At 42.9% G+C, this 26,638-nt stretch overlaps 1 protein-coding gene across 1 annotated transcript in view; it reads left to right on the forward strand.

The window, feature by feature from the left end:
* ttc29 (tetratricopeptide repeat domain 29) overlaps positions 1-26,638 on the forward strand; it is a 570,038-nt gene that overhangs the window by 230,833 nt on the left and 312,567 nt on the right. The window contains exon 7 of the mRNA XM_080193148.1: positions 17,383-17,468. Coding sequence (XP_080049274.1) covers positions 17,383-17,468 — 86 coding nt within the window. The remainder of the gene's footprint in view (positions 1-17,382; positions 17,469-26,638) is intronic.

Raw genomic sequence — 26,638 nt, forward strand, 5'->3', positions numbered from 1 at the left:
TCCCCCAGAGCCCTGAGCATCTTGTAGGATGAAGTCCTCCAGAGTGCTCGCCTCCAAAATCCCCCTTGGAGGTAAGAACATCAGGTTCACACTATTATAGAGCTGTTGTAAATGATGCTGACATGACATCACTCTATGCCCTGTGAATATTCCACAAGGGGTGAAAGTTCAGTGAGTGTGCCTGGTAACGAGGTGCAAATGTATTAAAATCAGCTTCTGAAGCTTTCTTGGCATGCAGATCATGCACCATTCTTCTGGTAAAGGGCTTTGAAAATGGCTCCACTGGATTACATAAGCATGAATCACACTTTTCAGCTCTCATGGCATTTTGACACTACTCCAGAAAACCCACGCACAGAGAGCGTGCGGTAAAAACTCCCCCCCACCCCCCACCATTGATGATTCTTCCTTAAGCAAATACTTCATGGAGTTTAACCAACTATGAGATTGTAGCGATTCCACTCGGAAATTCCAAAATCAGTACTTTCCCTTAAGTTATTGTACTCTGCTAGGATATCAGATATGGATAGGCTCTTGATTTCAACTGAAGTTACATTCAAAGAGAGAGGCACACTTTGGATCAAAGCCTTACAAAGATTTTTGGGAAACCATTCATACACAGCCACTTTAATGGTGCAAGTGGGCTCTTCAACAGTGAACCAAAGATGGAGGATATAATGCTAGCATCATTTTGAAACCATTTGAATATAATGCCCAAGCATTTGAAAAACCAAGAATTACAAACAAAATGTGTGAAGACAGACACCCTTTTGGGAACTGTAATAGGCAGCGAGTGTTGGGCAATTATGGAGGGAGGATGAACTCCAGGGATAACCAAGGGGTTGTTCAACTTTAAGTACAATTACATATTGAACTATCCAAAAATGAAAAGCAGGACTTTTAGACCACACACAACATGAAAGATGAGGAGGATGATACTGCCTATCAGAAGGAATCACACTGATCACCCAATACTTCAATCACAGATAAGCTCAATTGCGCTCAGTTTGTTCTTGTTAGATGGTCTACACCCAGCTATGTGCAGTAGACTGGTTAAAATGTTACATGAATTTTTTAAGCAAGGAAGACTAAAGTAAAATCAGAGAGTATGACAATTCTACTTGTTTTAGGTTTAATTTTAGTTAACACTTCGAAATCACTTAAAAGAATAGTAATTGCACGTAAAGTAGCAAGAGTAAATCACATTATCAGTATTGATGTGGTAGCAAATGAAATACTTTCACTGTTAATTTGGGCCTTTTTCATTGAAGGTGTACTTAAATTGGACATGAAGCATGATAAAGCGATTGTTTTTGGTAGATCTGTAAGTTTATTTTAAGAATTATTTTAAGGCACATCATCTCTGAATAGAATGTTAGAGAGCTGTTAATGACAGCTTGGGATAGGGAATTAAAGGAGACAAAGCAAATCATTGTCAAATTACATGGACTAGTTGAAGAAATGGAAGGAGGAGAAAACAAGGCTCCCGCTAATTTGAAGAGGATGGTGGGAGACATCTTCTTGATACCTATTAAGCTTATTTACTTAACTCAAGAGTTTATGCTGTGCTAAAATGCATTTTTATATATTGAAAATAATGAACTATTTGTATGATCCCTTTTGAAGATTCTGATAAAGGATGCAGAGTTATTCAATGAGGATGCACTAAACTTGTCGAGCATATTTATGAAAAATGTAATATTTGTAAAAATTTTTACAAAAAAAGGAAAAGGTTATCATGATCAGTAGTAAGTCTTTTAGAGATCCTATGTGTGCTTAGCCCTGTTTGCTTCAGTCTTTGCAAGGACGTCATTTTAAGACTTTCTGCCTATGCAGCCAACTCTGCTAAGCTGAAAAATCGACTGTTATCTTGACTACATGTCTTCCATTTGTGAGAGACTTTAATGAAACTGTAGCTGGACCACAAAGTATGAAATAAGGGGAAACAATCTTCTACATGTAGCAATGGTAATTTCTAGTAAAGAGAAAAAGTAATTATCGATAAAATAATGGAAAGGTGGATAGGAACAGGGCTGGGAACCCCAGCTAAATTCTTAATGGACAATGGAAAAGAATTTGCCAATAATGAATTCAGGAGTATGCATGAAAATTTCAATTTTGTATTTGATTTGATTTATTATTGTCACATGTTTTAACATACAGTGAAAAGTATTGTTTCTTGCACGCTCTACAGACAAAGCACACCATTCATAGAGAAGGAAACGAGAAAGTGCAGAATGTAGTGTTACAGTCATAGCTAGGGTGTAGAGAAAGATCAACTTAATGCAAAGTAAGTCCATTCAAAAGTCTGACAGCAGCAGGGAAGAAGCCGTTCTTGAGTTGATTGGTACATGACCTCAGACTTTTGTATTTTTTTCCCAAAAGAAGAAGGTGGAAGAGAGAATGTCCGGGTGCATGGGGTCCTTAATTATGCTGCCTGCATTGCCAAGACAGCGGGAAGTATAGACAGAGTCAATGGAAGGGAGGCTGGTTTGCGTGATGGATTGGGTTACATTCACAACCTTTTGTAGTTCCTTGCAGTCTTGGACAGAGCAGCAGCCATACCAAGCTGTGATACAACCAGAAAGAGTGCTTTCTATGGTGCATCTGTAAAAGTTGGCGAGAGTCGTAGCTGACATGCCAAATTTCCTTAGTCTCATGAGAAAGCAGAGGTGTTGATGGGCTTTCTTAACTATCGTGTCAGTATGGGGCGATTAGAACAGGTTGTCGGTGATCTGGACACCTATAAACTTGAAGCTCTCGACTCTTCCTACTTCGTCCCGTTGATGTAGACAGGGGCATGTTCTCCTTTACACTTCCTGACGTCGATGACAATCTCCTTCATTTTTTTGACATTGAGGGATAGATTATTGTTGCTGCACCAGTTCACCAGATTCTCAATCTCATTCCTGTGCTCTGTCTTGTCATTGTTTGAGATCCGACCCATGACGGTGGTATCGTCAGCGAACTTGAAAATCGAATTGGAGGGGAAAATGGCCACACAGTCATAGATGTATAAGAAGTATAGTAGGGGGCTGAGAACACAGCCTTGTGGGAATGCACATAGCAGTAGGAAGTCTTTTTAACAATGGAATATGTGAAAGGAATCACGTTGTGATTGCTTGAATATTCTGAAAAATTTAGCTGACCAGTCGAATTGTAAATTGACAACTGCTCTAATGTGGACAGTACAGATTGAGAAGGAGAAGATGTAATTAGATGAAATGGTATTACAATTAAATAAAGATAACTACAAAGACATGAGGGAGGAAAGGGACCCTAGCAGGGAAGACAGTAGAACAGCAATGGCAGGTATTTTGGGGGTTATTCGGGAGGCACAACAGAAATTCATCCCAAGGAGGAGGAAACATGCCAAGGGAAGGATGAGGCATCCATGGCTGATGAGGGAAGTGAAGGACAGCATAAAAGCAAAAGAAAAAGCATGCAAAGTGGTGATGATTAGTGGGAAGCCAGATGATTGGGAAGCCTTTAAAAGCAAGCAGAGGACAACTAAAAAAGCAATAAAGGGGGAGAAGATGAAATATGAGTGTGAGCTAGCTAGTAATATAAAGGAAGATAGGAAGAGTGTTTTTCAATGTATACTAGGTAAGAGAGAGGCAACAATAAACATTCGATCACTGGAAAATGAGGCTGGAAAAGTAATAATAGGAAACAGTGAAATGGCAGAGGAACTGAATAGTCATTTTGTATCAGTCTTTATGGTGGAAAATACCAGTGGGATGCCAGAGCTCCAGGAGTATCCGGGGGCACAAGTGAGTGTAGTGGCCATCACTGAAGAGAAGGTTCTGGGGAAACTGAAAGGTCTAAAGGTGGATAAATCACCTGATCTGATGGACTACACTCCAGTGTTCTAAAAGAGACAGCTGAGGCCGTTGTGGAGGCATTAGTGGTGATCTTTCGGGAATCACTGAAGGCAGGGAGAGTCATAGAGGACTGGAAAGTGGCTAATGTAACACTGCTGTTTAAGAAGGGAGAGAGGCAGCAGATGGGAAGTTATAAGCCGGTTAGCCTGACTTCAGTCTTTGGCTAGATTTTTGAGTCCATTATTAAAGATGAGATCATGGAGTACTTGGAAGTGTATGATAAAATAGGATGGAGTCAGCACAGCTTCTTCAAGGTGAGGTCATGTCTGACAAATCTGATAGAGTTCTTTGAGGAGGTAACAAGGAAGTTAGATAAAGGAGAACCAGTGGATGTGGTTTATTTAAATTTCCAAAAGGCCTTTGACAATGTGCTGCATAGGAGACTGTTAAATAAGTTAAGAGCCCATGGTGTTAAGGGTAAGAGCCTGGCATGGACAGAGGATTGGCTGACTGGCAGAAGGCAGAAAGTGGGGATAAAGGGATTTTTTTCAGGATGGCAGCTGGTGATTAGTGGTGTGCCTCAACGGTCGGTGCTGGGACCACAACTTTTTGCAATATACAATAACGATTTGGAAGGAACTGAAGGTACTGTTGCTAAATTTGCAGATGATACAAGATATTTAGAGGGACAGGTAGTATTGAGTAAGCAGGGGGACTGCAAAAGGAATTGCATAGGCGAGGAGAGTGGGCAAAGAAGTGGCAGATAGAACACAATGTGGAAAAATGTGAGGTTATGCACTTTGGAAGGAGGAATGGAGGCATAGACTATTTTCTAATTGGAGAAATGCTTAGGAAATCAGAAGCACAAAGGGACTTGGGAGTCGTTGACCAAGATTCCCTTAAAGTTAATGGGCAGGTCCAGTCGGCAGTTAGGAAGGCAAATGCAATGTTCGCATTCATGTCGAGTGGGCTAGAATACAAAAGCAGAGATGTACTTTTGAGGCTGTATAAGGCCATCTGTCATCTATCTGGTAAGACACCATTTGGAGTCTTGTGAACAGCTTTGGGCTTTGTATCTAAGGAAGAACGTGCTTGCCTTGGAAAGGGTCTAGAGGAGGTTCACAAGAATGATCCCTGGAATGAGGAATGTTTCCAGACGTCGCTGGATTCCAGGGAAGTGCCGGAAGATTGGAAAATGGCTAATGTTACGCCGTTGTTTAAGAAGGGTGCCAGGCAAAAGGCGGGGAATTATAGGCCTGTTAGTTTAATGTCTGTTGTAGATAAAATGTTAGAATCCGTCATCAAGGAGGAAGTAGCGAGGCATCTTGAGGGGAACTGCTTGATAGAGCAGACGCAGCACGGTTTCGTTAAAGGGAAGTCGTGTCTGACAAATTTACTGGAGTTCTATGAGGATGTGTCTAGGGTGGTGGATAGAGGAGAGCTGGTGGATGTGGTCTTTCTTGATTTTCAGAAGGCGTTTGACAAGGTACCTCACAAGAGGTTATTGCAGAAGGTCAGGGGGCATGGAGTTGGGGGTAGGGTGTTAGCGTGGATAGAGGACTGGTTGTCAAATAGGAGGCAGAGAGTGGGGGTCAATGGGTGCTATTCGGATTGGCGGATGGTGATTAGTGGAGTGCCCCAGGGGTCGGTGCTGGGGCCTCAGCTATTTACCATTTATATAGATGATCTGGAGGAGGGAACCGAGTGTGGGGTGTCGAAATTTGCTGATGGCACCAAAATTGGTGGAAAGGCAAATTGTGCAGAGGGTGGGGAGAGTCTACAGAAGGATCTAGATAGGCTGGGCGAATGGGCCAGGAAATGGCAAATGGAATTTAATGTTGGCAAGTGCGAGGTGGTCCACTTTGGTTGGAATAATGGTAGGAAGGATTATTACTTACGTGGAGAGAAACTGCAGCAGGCGACGGTGCAGAGGGACCTCGGCTTCCTTGTGCATGAGTCGCAAAAACCCAGCTTGCAGGTGCAGCAGGTCAGGAAGGCGAATGGGATGCTGGCCTTCATCGCGAGGGGGATTGAATATAAAAGTAGGGAGGTCTTGCTGCGGCTGTATAGGACATTGGTGAGGCCGCAGCTGGAGTACTGTGTGCAGTTTTGGGCGCTGTACTTACGCAAGGATATTTTGGCCTTGGAGGGAGTGCAGAGAAGGTTTACTAGGCTGATGCTGGAGTTGAGGGGGTTGAGCTATGAGGAGAGGCTGAATAAATTAGGCTTGTACTCGTTAGAGTTTAGAAGAATGAGGGGAGATCTCATTGAGACGTATAAGATGATGAATGGGATGGATAGGATAGAGGTGGAGAGACTCTTCCCGCTCAGAAAGGATAGCAGGACTAGGGGGCACAGCCTCAAGATAAAGGGGGGGCGGTTTAGAACAGAGTTGAGGAGGAACTTCTTCACTCAAAGGGTGGTGAATCTCTGGAATCCTCTGCCCGTTGAAGTGGTGGAGGCTACCTCGCTAAATATTTTTAAGACGCGGGTTGATGGGTTTTTGATAAGAGAGGGGATTAAGGGTTATGGGGAGAGGGCGGGAATGTGGAACTGAGCCACGACAGATCAGCCATGATCTTATTGAATGGCGGGGCAGGCTCGAAGGGCTAGTTGGCCTACTCCTGCTCCTATTTCTTATGTTCTTATGAGGAACAGTTAAAGACTCTGGGTCTGTACTCATTTGAGTTTAAAAGGATGAGGGGGTTCTTATTGAAACTTACAGAATATTGTGATGCCTAGATAGAATGGACGTGGAGAGGATGTTTCTAATAGTAGGAAAAATTAGAACCAGAGAGCACAACTTCAGGCTAAAGGGACGATCCTTTAAAACAGAGATGAGGAGGAATTTCTTCAGCCAGAGAGTGGTGAATCTGTGAACCTCTTTGCCAGAGAAGGCTATGGAAGCCAGGTCATTGAGTATCTTTAAGACAGAGATAGATAGGTTCTTGATTAATAAGGGTATCAGGTATTATGAGGAAAAGACAGGAGAATTGGGATGAGAAAAGTATCAACCATGATGGGTTGAGTGGCCTAATTCTGCTTCTGTGTCTTCTGGTCTTACATGCAAAAACCATTCTCCAGATGGCTCAGAGCTACAGCCTCAAGAGTTTATGGCAGGAATCTAAACATACCTTCAATAATATGGGACCATCCCCTAGCTTTGGAAGGAGCTACCATAGGTTCAATTATGCAGCATATTTGAATGCCATGCATGCAGGGAGGAAATCAATTATCAAGGCAGAGGTTTCAGGAAAAATCAAGAGGGGTATCAAATCAGGCCATCAAAATGCATTTTAAGCCTGGGGACATAATGCATGCGAAGTGCAGAAAGAATGAGGAGGTTCAGGAAAAGTTACTGGCTCTGATGGCAACATGGGAACAAAACTGTTAGATTACATTCAGCACAGCTTGGTAACGTAATTATACGTTGATGGAACCAGAACAGAAGATGCACCAGCACTTCACACACATTTATGCCAGACCTGTACAAACAACAGTTTGTGTCAGTTAATACCTGGGAGAGGACCAAGTAAGAGTGAAGGCAAAGATAGATCTACTTATCACAGTGATCAACTACCAAAAGTTGTAACCATGGTGGCATATATGCTAAAGAGGCTTGTGAGTGGAAGTAAGCCACATTATGGGAAGGGCAGGAAAGGCCACAGGAAATACCAAAATTGGCTGGATGTTCAAGACAAGGAGCAGAATATCAGATCTATGGATTGGCAGAAGGAAATTAAACAGTAAAAAAGCCAAGAAACATGGGCTGGAATTTTCCGACCGTTCACCCCAGCAGGATTCTCTGGTCCCACTTCAATGAATGGAGAATTGGGGGAGCATCAAATTCTCCATCCTCACTTGAATCAACGGTGAGGCATGAACAACCATAAAATTCCGGCTACAGTGTAAGTTCAGATAATGGTCCTAACTGTGATTACAGCCTTATGAAAAGATCAAAACATGGTGGAAGGATGTCTAGTTGCATGAGGAACCCAGGTCGATAGTAATAGTCCCCCTAAGGGCTGGAATTCTCTGACTTTGCCACACGTGGGATTGTCCAGTCCTGCTGCTGTGAACAGAGATTTGGCTGGCAGCATAGTAGGGCATGCGAGACCAGAGAATTCTAGCCAAGGGTAGAGATCTAATAGCGGATATAGTTTAACAAGAGCAATGGCAGTGTGTGACACAAAAAGTAGGAAAACCTACAATATGGAAGCTCTGGTAGCTACTAACAAGTTAGATGTAAATTGGTAAAGGAGATAAAACTAAAAGAACTTGACAGTTGCAAATAGTTTGGTATATGCATGGAGGTGTCCAGACCAGGAACAGCCAATGTTGTCCCATAGATGGATTATGCATGGTCAAAGTACTTCCCAATGGTACATATAAAACTGAAGCCAGACTTGTAGCTCAGGGATTTGAGGATTGAATTAGTGACCAGGAAGTTAATGTGGACTCCTCAACAACAGAAAAAGTAAGTTTTATCTAACAAATTGATGATATGGGACAGTAAATCTAATGATACCAAAACTGCATTTTGCAAGGGGAGAAATTTTAAAGAGAAGTATTCTTAAAGCCTCCAAAAGAAGTTGGAGATATAGAGGGGAAATTATGGAGATTAAATTAGTGTGTTTACAGACTAAATGAAGCATCCAGAGTATGGTATTTTTCAGTTAGGTCCATTCTACTAAAAGCTGGTTATCTTCTTGATGACACCAAGATTGGGGGAAAGGCAAATTGTGCGGAGGGTGTGGAGAGTCTGCAGAAGGATCTAGATAGGCTGGGCGAATGGGCCAGGAAATGGCAAATGGAATTTAATGTTGGCAAGTGTGAGGTGGTCCACTTTGGTAGGAAGAATGGTAGGAAGGACTATTACTTAAGTGGCGAAAAACTGCAGCAGGCGACGGTGCAGAGGGACCTTGGGGTCCTTGTGCATGAGTCGCAAAAACCCAGCTTGCAGGTGCAGCAGGTGGTCAGGAAGGCGAATGGGATGCTGGCCTTCATAGCGAGGGGGATTGAATATAAAAGTAGGGAGGTCTTGCTGCAGCTGTATAGGACATTGGTGAGGCCGCAGCTGGAGTACTGTGTGCAGTTTTGGGCGCCGCACCTGCGCAAGGATATTTTGGCCCTGGAGGGAGTGCAGAGGAGGTTTACTAGGCTGATACCGGAGTTGAGGGGATTGAGCTATGAGGAGAGGCTGAATAAACTAGGCTTGTACTCGTTAGAGTTTAGAAGAATGAGGGGAGATCTCATTGAGACGTATAAGATGATGAATGGGATGGATAGGATAGAGGTGGAGAGACTCTTCCCGCTCAAAAAAGACAGTAGGACTGGGGGGCACAGCCTCAAGATAAAGGGGAGGCGGTTTAGAACGGAGTTGAGGAGGAACTTCTTCACTCAAAGGGTGGTGAATCTCTGGAATTCTCTGCCCGTTGAAGTGGTGGAGGCTGCCTCGCTAAATATTTTTAAGAAGCGGGTTGATGGGTTCTTGATAAGAGAGGGGATTAAGGGTTATGGGGAGAGGGCGGGAAAGTGGAACTGAGCCACGACAGATCAGCCATGATCTTATTGAATGGCGGGGCAGGCTCGAAGGGCTAGATGGCCTACTCCTGCTCCTATTTCTTATGTTCTTATGTTCTTATGTAAAAGCAGATCCATAATGTTTTGGTACGATGAAGGAAAACTATCAGGCATTTTTTTGATTCACATAGAATATTTCCTGTATAGGAGAATCTGCAATATTTGAGAAATTCATGATAGTTAAAATTAGATAGGAATTCAAAAATGAAAGTTGGGCTGCTGGAATGTTTCAGTATACTGAGGAAATGGTACATTGAGTATCTGGATTTAAGAGTTATTCCTAACTTGGTTTATCTAAAGTCAACAGTCTTACCTAGAGAATGTTAATAGGAAAATTGGGCCAAATCTTCACAAAGGAGGACTCTACAATCAAAGAGAAAGCAGATTGATTAAGATGCTTAATTGGGCAATTAAACTTGTTACGCACACAAGCCAGACTGGATGCATGCAATGATATATTATAATTGACCACCATGCTGAAATATGCTGATGTTGGACCTCAGTGGGATCTGTGGGGACATTCTGTACCCCGTGGGTGGTGAGGGCCTGGAATGCATTGCCTGGGACAGCAGTGGGCACCGTTAACCTTACGACCATTCCTACACACTTCACTCAGCACTGGGAGAGCCATGGCACCAAAGGATATGGCACAGCAGCTGGGTGATTGTATTCATGCGACTGGAATTGTAGTCATTGTCGGTATAGAGTAAGAGGGCTGAAGTACCTTTCCCACACTGCACGTTGCCCCATGCCTCTACAGGTGCGGATAGCAGGAAGAGGCTCCCTGCAGGAGATGAGTTGCAGACAGAGTAGTTGCAGCTGTGAAGTGCAATAATCTATAATTACTATTATTTATAGTGCATTTTATCAATAACTACAGTACCACCTTCACCTGTGTCCTCTTGTGACTCTACAACTTCTTCGTCTTAAGGTATCTGCCTCTACATCTAAATGACTTCCCAGGGTGCACATCAGAGTTGGGGGCAATGAGCTGTGTTCTGCGTCCCATGACTTCTGATGTCCCCTACCCTCCTTCCTCCTTCCCACCAATTGCAAGCAGAATGGCAGTGGACGTCCCCTTCTCCTGCCCACCAGACAGCCATCTGCTCTGCCTCCCTCCTCCCTCCCCACCAGAGATCCACCTGAGCTGCCTCACTCTCCCCCCCACCACCAGAAAATGGTCTGACCCATGTCCCTCCTCTCCCAGAGATCCATCTGAGCTGCCTCCCTCCTCCTGAGTGGCGTTTGCTACCAAATAAACCTGTTGGACTTTAACCTGGTGTTATGAGACTTCTTACTGTGTTCCCTCCTCCCCAACCTGAGAATAATCTGACCCACCTTCCTCCTACTTTCACCACCAGAGAATGATCTAATCCACCTCCCCTTCCCCCCCTACCACTAGGGAATGATCTGTCACCACCCCTCCCCCACCCCACCACCGATCTGAGTTAGAGAGCTTCTGAAAGCTCTGAACTTATGTCTTCAGAAGGCTGAGAACCCGAAACAGACCTTTGCGGACCATGTCGGTTTCGCACCGAATCTGGATGGACAAGTGCAGTGGTAAAGGGGGAAATGCTGGTAAGTTTGGGCATCCAGCCTATTAAGTCAATTTAAATGCATGCAACACATTTAAATTGATGTCGTGCCTGTTTTGGGTGCGGTGCCAATCGCGGCCATTTTAGGCACTTGTTAAAGAAGGAATGGGTGCAAAGGTGGTCATGAATCGCACTACTCGCCTCACGCCTGTATTTACCCAGTTTTCGTGCCCGGAAACAGGAGCAACTTGTTGGTAAAATTGGGCTCCCTGTGTGCCAGGAGAGGTCCCTCCATGCCGATGCTATAGTTAAGAAAGCACACCAACTTTCTCAGAAGACCAAGGTAATTTGGTATGTACGCTACAACTTTTACCAACTTCTACAGATGTACCAAAGAAAGCATTCTTTCAGGTTGTGACACAGCTTCGTATGGCTCGTGCTCTGTCCAAGACCGTAAGAAACTATAAAGGGTTATGAATACAGCCCAGTTCAGCATTCAAACCAACTTCCCATCCATCCATTGTCTACACTTCCCACTGCCTCGGAAAAGCAGCCAGCATAATTAAGGACCACACACACCCCAGACATACTTCTTCTGTCAGGAAAAAGATACAAACGTCTGAGGACACGTACCAACTGATTCAACAACAATTTCTTCCCTGCTGCTGTCAGACTTTTTAACGGACCTACCTTGCATTAAGTTGATCTTTCTCCACACCCTAACTATGACTGTTGTGTTATGTTCTGCGCTCTGTCCTTTCCTTCCCACTGTACGGTATGTTTTGTCAGTTTAGTGCGCAAAAACAATACTTTTCACTGTATATTAATACATGTTACAATAATAAAACAAATCAGAGAGCAACAGGAACTGTGCAGGAAACCATCAGCTGCAGGCAGGCCTCACACATTAATGAGGATATGTATCACAAGAGCAAGAGGTACCATTTCATTAATGTGCAGATAACCATGCATAAAACATCATGTTGAAGAATGCCACCTAGATTAGCAGCTGACACAATGCTTTCATCCTGATTCCTGACTGAAAGAATCAGTCAATTTCTTTTTAAATTCCATTGCGGGGTGTAGGCACCACTTGCTAGTCCAGGACTTGTTGCTCATTCCAAATTGCCCTAGAGAAGTGGTGGTGAGCCTCCTGTTTAAAACACTGTAGTCCATGTGATATAGCTACACTCACAGTACTGTTAGAAAGGGAGTTGCAAGATCCAACAACAGTGAAGGAACAACGATGTACCCCATATTGAGTCACCACAATGAACAAGAGGTAGGTTGCTTGATGCGAAGTATTACCCACTCTACAACTGGCTCATGTTTTCCCTCCTCTACCAGACCATTAGGAGACCCTGCACCAACAATGAGAGCTATGCTGCCGCATAGAATGTCATGAAACAGACTTTCAGCATTTTGAATCAATTATTTCATTGCCAGGATCTCTCAGGAGCACAGCAATATTTGCTGAAGCCTGTTGCCAAATTGTGTCCTCCAATATCTTGTTCTCATGAGGCACTATTATGCAATGCACTGAATAAGACATCCTTGACTGCAGGCAGCCATTATTGAACTATATTTATTTACAACTCTGCAGCAGGGAGTGCAGCTCTACAATATACTGCATTCTCTTCCCACTTAAAATATGTATACCATAATATATACCATAATATAAACAGTATATGTGCGTAATTTCTCAGAATACAACATGCCTAAACCAATATCAACAATACCTGAAATTTAATAGATTAAATTGCTTATTTGTTTTTATTGTAATCACAATTAAAACAAATATGATCAATACTACAAGAGTGATTTACATGTAATAGAAAATTTGTTCTTCAATTGGGTTACCAGGCAGAGATCTCCCATGCTGGAAGATTAAATAATGGGGAAAAATAAAGAGAGCTGTACTAGTACACTGCTTAAATTAAGCAAGTGGTTGATTTATGTTGGGAAGAAACATCAGGCTGAATTTTCACCACAAAGCTGGGAAACAGACATCTGATTTATTTTTGAGTCAGAATCTGATAGGAATCTGATTAAAATTCAGATTTTCATGAGGTGAGCACTTAATTGACTCAGAGAAAGGCTTCCCGTCCACTTAGAGCAAGTGATGCAGGAATTGAGGTAGGTCAGATAAAGTTCGGGATTCATTTAGACATCCAATGGCAGCCAGTATTGAGGATGCTCATTGTTCTAAGGAAGAGATCAGCAGTTTATACCAGTCTTCCACTGCCCAAAGGGAAGTGAGATATTATAGGGAAGAAAGAGGACTGGCACCCAGGGCATTCGTTGGACTGGGGTAAGCAAAGTAAGAAGTCTCACAACACCAGGTTTAAGTTCAACCAGTTTATTTGATAGTAATCCCACAAGCTTTCGGAAGCGAGGTTCCTTTGTCAGGTGTGTGGAAGGTTCTATCAAATAAACTGGTTGGACTTAAACCTGGTGTTGTGAGACTTCTTACTGTGTTTATCCAGGGCAGGTCAGACCCGCATCATCAATACTGGCCAGGATCTGATGCTGGAAGCCATGCCGGAAAGGAGGCTGAAAGAAGAAAGCCACCTCACACTCTCTGTTCAGGATCATCTCCCTCTGTCTCTAATTTGTCCTTCTCTTATTTCCTGCTTCTTCCCCAATGAGCTCTCTTCTTTCAGGGTCTCATTATCTTTGACGTCCCCACCTCTCTGCAGATCCATTTTATAGATGTTGCAGCAGGCTACCATAATGACGAAGACACTTGCAGGAAGGTATTGGCGGATACCACCTGATTAGTACAGGCACTAAAATCAAAATCTGATGGGCTTGCTCAGTGGTTATCCTGCTAAGCCACAGGCATCAGATGTATCGCCGCTATGCCCATGACTGATACTCCCATTGAGGGCCAATTGCCATATCTTCAAGGGATTTTCCTTTTTCCCTAGGATCCACAAACTCCAGTGGTGGAGAAAGATTGGAGGCAGCCTGGACTGATGAAGGATAAAGATTCATCGCAGCTGCCGGAAAAGTGAACAGACAGATATAGAAAGTTCTTTTTGTGGTCATACAGCAGTGGATATTGAGTTGGTGAATCACACTTGTTGGTCACTAGAAACCTTGATGACCACATAGGTGCGATCAGTGATGCCCAGCAGCTGAGGAAATCCAATGCTAGAGGTGAAATCCTATGCCATCTATGAGGCCATCTCTGTCATTAAATGAATGTGCATCCAACCCTGGCAAAGAGGGCATCAAAGACCAGAGGTTTGCAGCTGGCCCTTGAAAGGAATTAGAAACAAATGGCTTCTGATGGTCATTGGCAGGGCATAGTGACCAGCGCTGCAAGGTATAAAGTCTTTGCTAATGAGGGAACAATTATTTGTGACCATTTGCCTGGAAAGGCACTGTCTGTTGCAGGGCTATTAGTCATCTCCAGATATCTTTGTCTTGATCTTATGTTGAGAATTTGGCATTCATTGTTATCCCATGTCCTCATGATGCCCATGGTTCAGCTCTTCTTTGTGAAGGGTGTTACTGCTCATCTCCACTGAAGCTAAAATTTTATAGTCATGCCCCCATTGCCAGATGGAGCCTACCAGATGGCTGCAGATTGTCCTTGGCAACCTTGCTCCCTGCTCTGCTATTTCTGTGATGCCAAGGGTGTATGGCATTCAAATCCCTGGTGCTGAGTGCCAACTCTGCCTATCACTGCCAGTGGCCCATTCCCCAGGTGCGCAAAACTCTGCTAGAGTCATAGGTCCCCCTCATGCCCTGTCCCTTGGCAGTGCCAAGCTGAAAGTGCCCCTGGTACCTGGCAGTAGTGCATCTACCCTGTGGCATCATTGGCCTCTGAGCCCCATCCACCCCATTTGTGGAGACCAGTAGTGATTCCTACCAGCTTCCCAGTGTGCTGTTGGTGAATATTGGGAACTAGGCGATTCCAGCTAAGACCTGGAAATACGTATTTAAATTAAGGTTTAAATATGCTTATCTGGTTCACACTCTCACTGAGCATGAGCGACATTATGTCTCAATGTGGGAGGATGGCAGGGACAATCTTAAAAGGGACAATCTTAAAAGGAACAATCCCCATCTACCATCACTCCTCCATTTGGCTAAATTTGTTCTCTCATTCAACAATTTCTTTTCTAAGTCGTCTCACTTCTTCCAAATAAAATATATGGCTACGGGTATGTACATGGGTCCCAGTTATGCCTGTTTCATTATAGGGTATGTGGAACATTCCCTGTTCTAGTTTTACCCTGGCCCCCTTGCACAACTCTTTCATAAGTACATTGGCAATTATTTAGGTGCCGCTTCATGCTTTCATCTGGATCTGGAAAAATTTATCAATTTCACTTCCAATTTCCATCCCTCTATCAACCTCACATGATCCAAGTCTGACAATTCTCTACCTTTCCTTGATCTCTCTGATTCCATTTCTGGTGATAGACTGTCCATTACACCCACACTGATAACCACAGCTAACTTGACTACATCTCTTCACAGCCCATGTCCTGTAAGTACTTCATCCCATTCTCTCAGCTCCTGCTCTTCTGCGCATCTGTTCTGATGATGCCCCTTTCCAAAATGGTGCTGCTCATAAGTCTTCCTTCTTGCTCAATTGTGGTTTTCCATCCACTGTGGTTGATGGGGCTGTCAATCGTGTCCAACCCGTTTCTTGCGTCAATGCTGTCATCTCCTTCTTCCCTCCCAGAACCTAGGTAGGGTGTCCCTTGTCCTCACTTTTCACCCCACCAGCCTTCACATTCAAAGGATCATTCTCCGCCATTTTCACCAACTCCACCATTCAACACATCTTCCCCCCATTCCCCCGTCAACATTCCGCAGGGACTGTTCTCTCCAGAACACCCTGGTCTATTTCTCCACAGCACCCAATACCTCACCCACCACCAAATTCACCTTCCCATGCAATCGTAGAAGGTACAATATCTGTTCCTTCACTTCCTCTCTGCTCACCGTCCCAGGGCCCAAACACTCTTTTCAGATGAAACAGCATTCATGTGGACCTCCATTAATCCGGTCTATTGCATTCACTGCTCCCAATGTAATCTACTCTAAATTGGAGAGATCAAGTGCAGACTAGCTTTGCAGAACACCTCCAGTCTGTCCAGGACCCAAACCTTCCTGTTGCTTGCCATTTCAACACACAATCCTGCTCTCATATCCACATGTCCATCCTTGGCCTTTTGTAATGTCTAAGTAAAGCCCAATATAAACTGGAGAAACAGCACCTCCTCTTCCAGTTGGGCACTTTGCAGCCTTCTGGACTGAACGTTGAGTTCAACAACTTCAGAGCATGAACTGTCTCCTCCACTTCACCCCACTTCCATTTATATTATTTCATTTCTTCTCATCATTCATCCATTTTATTTTATGTTCTTATTTTTAAAATTCTAAAATCTCACTTCACATCTTGTTTTCCAACCCCTGTTCTCTCTACCAATGCTGTCAGATCTGCTGAGATTTTCCAGCATTTTCTACTTTGTGAAGCCTGAAATGTAATGAACTTCATTATCCCAGATCTCCATTGTTGCAGACTATAAACAATTACATGGAAGTACCTGGTACTATCAAGGTATGATGTTTTTGAAACCCCATCACTGCTGGAAGGTTCCACTGCCCCAAGTGGGATTGTTGGCAATCAGTATAGTTCTGTTGAGGAACTGAATCCATCTCTCTCTGCACTGCTTTCTTTGATGTAATTCATTCATTTTACAGTGCCCTGCAAGTTGGCAAAGTACATAGCTTGTACTAATATGGACTCTACAACATTTCACAAAGATGTTAGATGTCCCAAGCCAAAAGGGACTTCCATAGTTCTTTAAAATTACATTGGTGCTTGCTCATTCCAAGATATAAGTTGTCCATATTTTAATGTTTATTCAAGGCCTTTTCCATGTTGATGCTGCAAAGAAGTTCTGGTATAGTAGCATACCAAAACATGTTAAAATACCAGAATATTCTGATTTGTTTTTAATGATTGCATAATAGCCTTGTGTTTTCTCAGTGCCTTGGAATCCTTTTGTCTTTGTCTATATGCCTCTGGCAGACAAAGGATGAGGTAAAGAGGCAATGAACCTACTCTGAGACTTTGACATACATTTTTATTGCCGTGACAACATGCATTCATGCTTCATTATGCTGTACTGCCCTGCCACCTGTTGACTTCGTTAATATATATTTGGTTGCATGAAAGGATTTCTCTTGCTACGACAATAAAGTAGGCATTTCAGTGCTTTACGTTTTCAGGCATTTGTTGCTGAAATAAGACAAAAATGAATGACACATATTCTTCTTAGTGGATTTGTAGTAAATTGTTAAACATTTGCTGTTTAAATGCATTTGGTTCCTAAGCATATTGTGGATGTAGACTTTTTAGAATTGTATTATTAACTGAGTGTGTACATATAAAAAACATTTGTTTCCACCAGGGGGCGATAAGAAGATGGAACTAGCTGCTCTGTATCGTGTGGCTTTAGGTTACCTGAGTTCTGGAGATCCAGACATAGCTATCGGCGTAAGTATTATGTTCATGTTTAATTGTTTGTTTTCTATGTTATTTTGATTCAACACATTATCCACTTTGAATAGTTTTGATACCTTGAAAACATTCATGTCTGATTCCAACTTGTATCCTTCCCAACTTGATATATGGTGGTTACAATCTTGCTGTTTCCTGACTTTCTAATAAAAGTACAAAACAAGCAAATCATTAAAGGAATGTGAATGTGTTACTAACATAGGGTATAGGAAATAAACAGCAGAGAAAAGAGACAGGAAACAAGAATTCTACAGACAGTGAAGGCAAAAATTAAAGCATAAGAGATAAGTATTAGAGACAGGGCAAGTCATATCCACAAAACAAAAGAAAGATAAACATGATGGAAAACGAATAGAAAGACAGGGAGAGAGATGGAAAAGATTATGAAGGAAGAAAAGCAAAGGAGGTTTCAGGAAGACACAAAAACAAATGTTATTATCTTTGTCTGTGAACAATATAGTAATGGATCAATTACAACATCAAAATATGTTTTCATGATTTTTTAAAATTTCACATTCAATAAAGAAGTGTCAGTAGAAAATACTAGCACCAACCTAATTTCTTAAATCACATATAGTTTCTAATTTGCAGAAAAAAATAATCACTATTTAGTTTATTTGGGAAATAGCACAACAATGGCAAAATGTGATTAATTTGTAAAGAAATAATTTAAAGCTCAAAGATCAGTAGCACTGTTTACATATTATGGAGCAAGAAAACTTCCTGCACCCTAAATAATGCCAATGTGCAATCACTTTTAATCATTTCTTTTTTTTAACCAAATAAAACTAGGAACTGACCTGTCAGTATTAGTATGCTCCATTTTGTTATTTTATTACAATCTTGCTATAATTGCACTGTCCAGAGTTGCTCATGTGCATTTTAAAAATCATCAAAGTATAGATAAAGGTTAACTGATATCTACCAATATTGGAAAAATAAATACAAGCTAATATTTGTTTTATTTTTTAAGTGCCTTGCATACAATTTACATTTATGCTTTATTATATTAATCATCCCTCCATCTGAGTGGAGCTCAGATGTATACAGGCCTCAGATCATAGTTTCCCCCTCCCTCAGGACGCCTGCTTATCATTATACTGAGCTTGCTAGCTTTCTGCTTTGCCTTGTGGTAATATGCTGTTCATTGCCAGGACAAGCCTCAGAGACATGCTAAAGAGGTCCTGCCACACAGCTCAAGACTCCTGGGGTCTGTGCTCTGGGGTCTCAGTGGTTGTTTCCCAGCTTTTCCATCAGAGTTTTCATCTCCTTTATCCTGTTGTAGTGTGCCACCTCAGGCTGTCTTTCTACGGAAGACTATAACTGGGATCTAACAGCAACAGCTGCTGTAAAAGACAACAATTTCCTCCCACTGTTAGCTCGTTAGTGTTTGCTCATTCAAGTACAAATAAACTTATGGCTATCAATGGACATCTGGGAAGGAACATTTATTTAAAATACATACCTATGAACAGAATCCTTAGAGTACTTTAGTTCATTGTTTGCTTAAAAAAAATTTGCTTTTTGTAGTTTTTTAATTACTGTAATATTTCTGTTATGAATCACTATTTTGATGCGTAGCCAAAACCATTAAATTAGATAGCAATATGCTATTGAATCTTTTATTTAACTCAATTTGAATCAACCTACCTGACATATAGAAAGGTCTGTCATTAACCCTATCATTTGCATCTGTCAAACAAAAAAATGACAGGAAACATCTCACCATTTCAGTTACAGAAAAATATTTATTCTTTTACATTTAGTCTTGTTCAATCCTGAACTTCAGTGTATAGCACTTTATGTCAATATTTGAATAAATTTTATTTTTATTCTGATATTTCATAGCGTTAGCTGTATTAAATTGTGCTTACACAATGAAACAATTATAAACCTCTGTTATGTTTATAACAAATTCTGTGTTTCATCAGCTAATATTCAGTTGTTTTTTCTATAGTCATTTAACTTATAACAACACCCAAAGGAATGAACTTTAATGGTAAATATGACTTTTTGCAACACTAATTGACATGGACATTATTTCACCAGAAACAAGCTGAGAAAACCAAATATTCAAAACCCTACAATGTCAATTATATCAAGGGGAACAAAATACACCAGTAAAATTAAATGGGGGGGACAAAAGGAATAGGCATTGAAAAACCTTTAGAACTATTGGCGCAATATATGTTAAGATAGATAACATAACCGTAAGGCTGAATACTAATATGGCATGTATTTATGTAATTGTTGTTTCCTTCTAACGCTGTATAGAATAAATCTATAGTTTAGCTAGTTGCAAAGATAGCATATTATGCTATTTGATATTTGACTGTAGATTTTCAGAAATGGAAAAGGTACTTTAAGAAATTTCTTTACTATGTTAATGATAATTGTTTTGTGTGATATCTTCTCAATTATGAAAATATTTTAATTATTTCACTCAACACAATAATTATTAATGGACTCACTTCAAAGTAAATTATGCAACGCTTATTTATATCCTAATAAAGTTTTATTTAAAACAATTTGCCAATTATTTTATGTTGAAAAGCATTTCAAGCATAGATTTTCAGAAGATGTCCTAGGTATTTAATTCTGGTATATAATGTGCTCAAAAGAGTATGATTTTTCAATTCTTTTTCATGAAAAATTCTATCTGCATTAAAAAAGATTTTTGATATGTGAGAATAAAGGTATTTGCTAATGTTCAGTTCACCAATGGAGCCTTAGATGTAGGTATTTCATGGTGCTGAAGCATGCACATGCATATACTATGATTTTGGAGTCTTGGGAGGATACTGGAACTTGACAACCAGGTATATTGCCATCGACATAGCTATAAGATAAAAGTAAGGCAGACATCTGGACCAGAGCACTACTTTCAAAAGTCAGCTCTGAACATTTTCTGTACTTGCACTCACCAGCCTCTTGCTTTTGCAGCTCTCTCATTTTCTCTTGTGCCTGCAATACTCCTTGTATCATTCATGTTCCCTAGGACTCACATTTCCTCCATGTTATCGTGGCCCTCCATGCCAAAAAAAGTACGCCCAAGAATCTCCGAATTAAGTACTGCGCACCCATTTCCATTACTGTGTCCCTATTTATTTCATGGATGTCATTGCACTGCATTTGGCAGCACAGTGGCTTGTTTTGTCAATAACCATTTATTTGTTGCTGAATAATAGCAGCCATTACATCTGACCTCTCTGTTTCATCAATTATGGATAGGTTATTGGATATGAACATCTGCAAAAACTTGCAGTTAGAAACACCTTCTGCTTGGTATTAGATAGACTCTGGTACTTTTTTGTCAGACCAAACTCTTGTAGAAGATTTCAAGGAAAAGAAATCTCATCAGTAGGCACCTACAATTGTTTAGAGTAACTGCTGTGCAGCACTGAGTGCTTAAGAGTTTGTTTATTTAACCTTATCATGTGCTACATGGTGTAGCACATCAATAAAATTAGCATAACTCTAACATATAAGGTACTGAATTGTAATACTATTGGACCATTGCAGCTTGTCTGGCAAAAAAACTAATTGTTCACAAAACGAACTACATATTAACTTAGGGGTTGAAGTTTGAGAAAGACAGTCACCTCACTCAACTCACCTCAACTCACCTTTTGGTTCAGACAAAAATACCTTCTGAAAACAAACAGTTTTCACTTAGTTTTCAAACTTAGCAACTCTCACTCTTATAATACATGTGCATGTTAATGAATAAATGTAGCGCAGAAGAAATAGTGGATGTGGGTTTTCTGCCACTCTACACTGGTCAATTAGCCCAAAATGAACACGAAACCTATTAGCTAGCGTTTGAATGGATTTCAATATCATTAGTGAGTTCGGCATGGCCATTTCCACCTCCCATACCTTTCCCAACGGAACATCACATTGGTGTAAATCATGGTCTACAAAAAGTTTGGGACATGCGCAGCAGTAACAGTGGGGAAGGAGGAGGTGAGTACCACTAAGCACCACCTCCGGAGTGTAGGGGAAGGGAGGTTCTCAGCCACTGACATGTTGTGAAGTGGGGGAATTGCATGGGTGCTGAGGTTTGTGGGGGAGCTTGTACAGGTCTGGGAATCCTCAGGTCAGGGGGTGCTGCTGGCTGAGGGCTCATGTTGCACGCCTTTCCTGTGGCCGCGGACTGACCCCTGAGGGGTTTCACATGAGGTCGACTACCAACACAAATATTGCTCTAGTTGCCCTGCCAGCTGTCTGCTGGACAGGCTACATGGTTTTTCGCGGACATTCCACTCCGGGCCCCACTAACAATAACAAGCAGCAACTCTGTCAGCCATTGCCTCAATCAAGGGAGCTCTGCAGATATTAAGAGAGCTCCTAGTACTGCATTAGCTCTACAATGCTGCCTTCAACAGGAATGAACAAATAACAAAAACAGCCCGGGAAACAGGCCCTTCGGCCCAATGAGCCCACGCCGCCATTTTAACGCTACCAGTCCCCCCCTCCACCCATGACCCTTATCTATTGTTTTATGGCCGTCCACATTGAGGGAAACTAATTTAGGGACAATTTATTACTTCCAATCAGCCTAATAGCACATCTTTGGGGTGTGGGAGGAAACCGGAGCACCCGGAGAAAACCCACGCAAGCACGGGGAGAATGCGCAAACTCCCACAGACACTGGCCCAAATCCATGTGTCTGCACAGCAAACAGTGATAGTCACTGAGCTGTCGTGTTGCCCAGCATCTGGTCCAGTTTAAGCACACACTAACGACATGAAGCACTAGGCCAATCTCGAACAATCAAGAGCAGCCCAAGTACGACCCATCACATGTATGCCCCTTGTTGGACAACAAGGCGGACCGACTTAAAACCTGTGAATGAAAAGAGAAAAAACATTATTATCATATCATATCCATTTACCTTACCAGGGACACCCAATGCTAATGAACCTTATTTAAAACAATCTCCTATATCCACCCATCTCCAACCCACTCATGTGCCTGTCTAAGTTACTCTTAAACAACTCCAGCGTGCTTGCCTCCACTACCTTACTTGGCAGAGCATTTCATACCCCCACTACCCTCTGTGTGAAAAACCTCCCTCTAATATCTGTGTTATACCTCTCCCCCCTCACCTTAAGCCCATGGCCCCTCGTACTGTGTGTCTCTAACATAGGAAATAGCTTACCTCTGTTTATCTATACCCTTCATAATCTTATATACCTCTATTAGATCCCCCCTCAGTCGACGTCTTTCAAGGGAAAACAGCCCCAATTTGTTCAATCTTGCCTCATAACCCAGTCCCTCCATACCAGGCAACATCCTGGTAAACCTCTTCTGCACTCTCTCCAGAGTCTCCACGTCCTTCCAGTAGTAAGACGACCAGAACTGGATGCAGTACTCTAAATGCAGCCTAACCAACGTTCCATACAACTGCAACATTAGACTCCAGCTCTTATACTCTATACCCCTTCCTATAAAGGCTAACATACCATAGGCTTTCTTCACAACCTTCTCCACTTGTACTGCCACCTTCAAAGACTTGTGCACTTGCACTCCCAGGTCTCGCTGCGATTCTATACTCCTAATGGGCTTACCCTTTATCATATAACTCCCCCCTATATTCCGGCCAAAATGCACCGCCTCACTTTATCCGGATTAAACTCCATTTGCCATATATCTGCCCAATATACCAGCCTATCAATATCCCATTGTATTGCCAGACACTGCTCCTCACTGCCTGCCAATCCAGCCATCTTGCCAATCCACACCACTTAATAATTTGCCGGGTGTTAGCGATGAAAAGATGGTAGGAGTGGAGGGCCTGAATGACATTATTGTTACTAGAGAGGCGGTGCTCCACAGACTGGAGGGACTGATTGTGGACAAGTCCCCAGGACCAGATGGAATGCATCCAAGGGTTCTGAAAGAAATGGCGGAGGTGATAGTGGATGCCTTGGTGATTATTTTCCAAACGTCGCTGGATTCCGGAGAAGTGCCGGAAGATTGGAAAACGGCTAATGTTACGCCGTTGTTTAAGAAGGGTGGCAGGCAAAAGGCAGGGAATTATAGGCCGGTTAGTTTAACGTCTGTTGTAGGTAAAATGTTAGAATCCGTGATCAAGGAGAAAATAGCGAGACATCTTGAGGATAATTGTTTGATAGAGCAGATGCAGCACGGTTTCGTTAAGGGGAAGTCGTGCCTGACGAATTTATTGGAGTTCTATGAGGATGTGTCTAGGGCGGTGGATAGAGGAGAGCTGGTGGATGTGGTGTTTCTTGATTTTCAGAAGGCGTTTGATAAGGTGCCTCACAAGAGGTTATTACAGAAGGTCAGGGGGCATGGAGTTGGGGGTAGGGTGTTAGCGTGGATAGAGGATTGGCTGTCAAATAGGAGGCAGAGAGTGGGGGTCAAAGGGTGCTATTCAGATTGGCAGTTGGTGACTAGTGGAGTGCCCCAGGGGTCGGTGCTGGGGCCTCAGCTGTTTACCATTTATATAGATGATCTGGAGGAGGGAACTGAGTGTATGGTGTCGAAATTTGCTGATGACACCAAGATTGGTGGAACGGCAAATTGTGCGGAGGGTGTGGAGAGTCTGCAGAAGGATCTAGATAGGCTGGGCGAATGGGCCAGGAACTGGCAAATGGAATTTAATGTTGGCAAATGTGAGGTTGTCCACTTTGGTAGGAATAATGGTAGGAAGGACTATTACTTACATGGCGAAAAACTGCAGCATGCAACGGTGCAGAGGGACCTCGGGGTCCTTGTGCATGAGTCGCAAAAACCCAGCCTACAGGTGCAGCAGGTGGTCAGGAAGGCGAACGGGATACTGGCCTGCATAGCGAGGGGGATTGAATATAAAAGTAGGGAGGTCTTGCTGCAGCTGTATAGGGCACTGGTGAGGCTGCAGCTGGAGTACGGTGTGCAGTTTTGGTCGCCGCACTTACGCAAGGATATTTTGGCCTTGGAGGGAGTGCAGAGGAGGTTTACTAGGCTCATACCGGAGTAGAGGGGGTTGAACTATGAGGAGAGGCTGAATAAACTAGGCTTGTACTCGTTAGAGTTTAGAAGAATGAGGGGAGATCTCATTGAGACATATAAGATGATGAATGGGATGGATAGGATAGAGGTGGAGAGGCTCTTCCCGCTCAGAAAGGACAGTAGGACTAGGGGGCACAGCCTCAAGATAAAGGGGGGGCGGTTTAGAATGGAGTTGAGGAGGAACTTCTTCACTCAAAGGGTGGTGAATCTCTGGAATTCTCTGCCCGTTGAAGTCATGGAGGCTACCTCGCTAAATATTTTTAAGACGCGGGTTGATAGGTTTTTGATAGGCAAGGGGATTAAGGGTTATGGGGAGAGGGCAGGGATGTGGAGCTGAGACACGGCAGATCAGCCATGATCTTATTGAATGGCGGGGCAGGCTTGAGAGGCTAGATGGCCTACTCCTGCTCCTATTTCTTATGTTCTTATGTTCTTACTCCCTCTTCCAAGTCATTTATATGCACTACAAAGAGAAGAGGTCCCAGTACTGAGCCCTGCGGCACACCACTAGTGACAGACCTCCAGCTAGAAAAGGACCCCTCCACTACTACTCTCTGTCCCCTCTTTGCAAGCCAGTTCTGATCCCATCTAGATACCTGGCCACGTATCCCATGAGCCTTAATCTTTTCTACCAACCTACCATGAGGGACTTTGTCAAACGCCTTACTGAAATCCATATAGACGACATCAACGGCTCATCCTTCGTCGACCGTTTTTGTCACCCCCTCAAAAAATTCTACCAGATTCGTAAGGCAAGACTTCCCCTTTACAAAGCCATGCTGCGTATCCTTAATCAGATCGCAACGCTCTAAGTGCTCATACATCCTATCCCTAAGAATCCTCTCCATCAACTTGCCTACCACTGACGTCAAACTCACCGGCCTATAGTTGCCCGGGTTATTCCTCCTACCCTTTTTAAACAACGGTACCATGTTTGCTATCCTCCAGTCCTCTGGGACCTCACCTGTGTCCAAAGAAGAGACAAAGATTTGCGTCAGAGGCCCAGCAATCTCATCTCTCGCCTCCCTAAGCAGCCTAGGATAAATGCAATCGGGCCCCGGAGATTTATCAGTTTTAATGCTACCTAAAAGCCCTAACGCTTCTTCCCTCGTAATCGATAGATCCTTCAATTGGTCTACAGCTCCCTTGATGACCGTACCAGACATCAAGCCCCTCTCCTTCGTGAGTACCGACGCAAAGTATTCATTCAGGATCCCCCCCATTCCCTCAGACTCTAAGCACAATTCCCCTCCTCTGTCCCTGAGAGGACCGATTTTACCCCTAGCCACCCTTTTGCTCCTAACATAGGAGTAAAACGCCTTTGGATTTTCCTTAATCCTACCTGCCAAAGCCATTTCATGCCCCCTTTTTGCCCTCCTAACTCCTCTTTTGAGATCCCTCCTGCTCTCTCTGTACTCCTCCAACGCTCTCTCCGTTTCCAGTTGCTTAGACCTGACATACGCCTCTCGTTTCTTCCTAACCAGGTCTTCTACATCTCTAGTAATCCACGGCTCTCTAATCCTACCTTTCCCATCCTTTCTCCTAACCGGCGCATGCCTTTCCTGCACCCATTTCAGTTTTCCCTTGAAAGACTCCCACATGCCTAACGTGGACTTGCCCTCCAACAGCCTATCCCAGTCTATATCCCTAAGCTCCTGCCTAATCTGGCTGTATCTGGCCTTCCCCCAATTTAGCACCCTCTCCTTAGGACAGTACTCATCTTTTTCCATTCATATCCTAAAGTAGACAGAGTTGTGGTCACTATTAGCCACATGTTCACCTACCGCAACCTCAACCACCTGACCCGGCTCATTTCTCAGAACTAAATCCAGTATAGCTCCCTCTCTAGTTGGGCTACCTACATACTGCTCCAAGGACCCTTCCAATACACATCTTACGAATTCCTCCCCGTCCGAACCCCCAGCTCTAGACACCTTCCAATCCACCCCAGAGAGATTAAAATCTCCCACTACAACAACCCTGTTCTTCCTACACTTGTCCAAAATGTCTCTACATATACCCTGCATCCTGTCGTAGTCACGAGGGTGCCTGTACTCCATCTGTCTAAACTGCAAGCTATTCCTGGAAGCCACTGCATCAGACGTCCAACTGAGTGCATCCATGTCTAT

Source organism: Carcharhinus amblyrhynchos, chromosome 1 (assembly GCF_965287045.1).
Source record: "Carcharhinus amblyrhynchos chromosome 1, sCarAmb.v2.hapA, whole genome shotgun sequence".
Classification (NCBI taxonomy): Eukaryota; Metazoa; Chordata; class Chondrichthyes; order Carcharhiniformes; family Carcharhinidae; genus Carcharhinus; species Carcharhinus amblyrhynchos.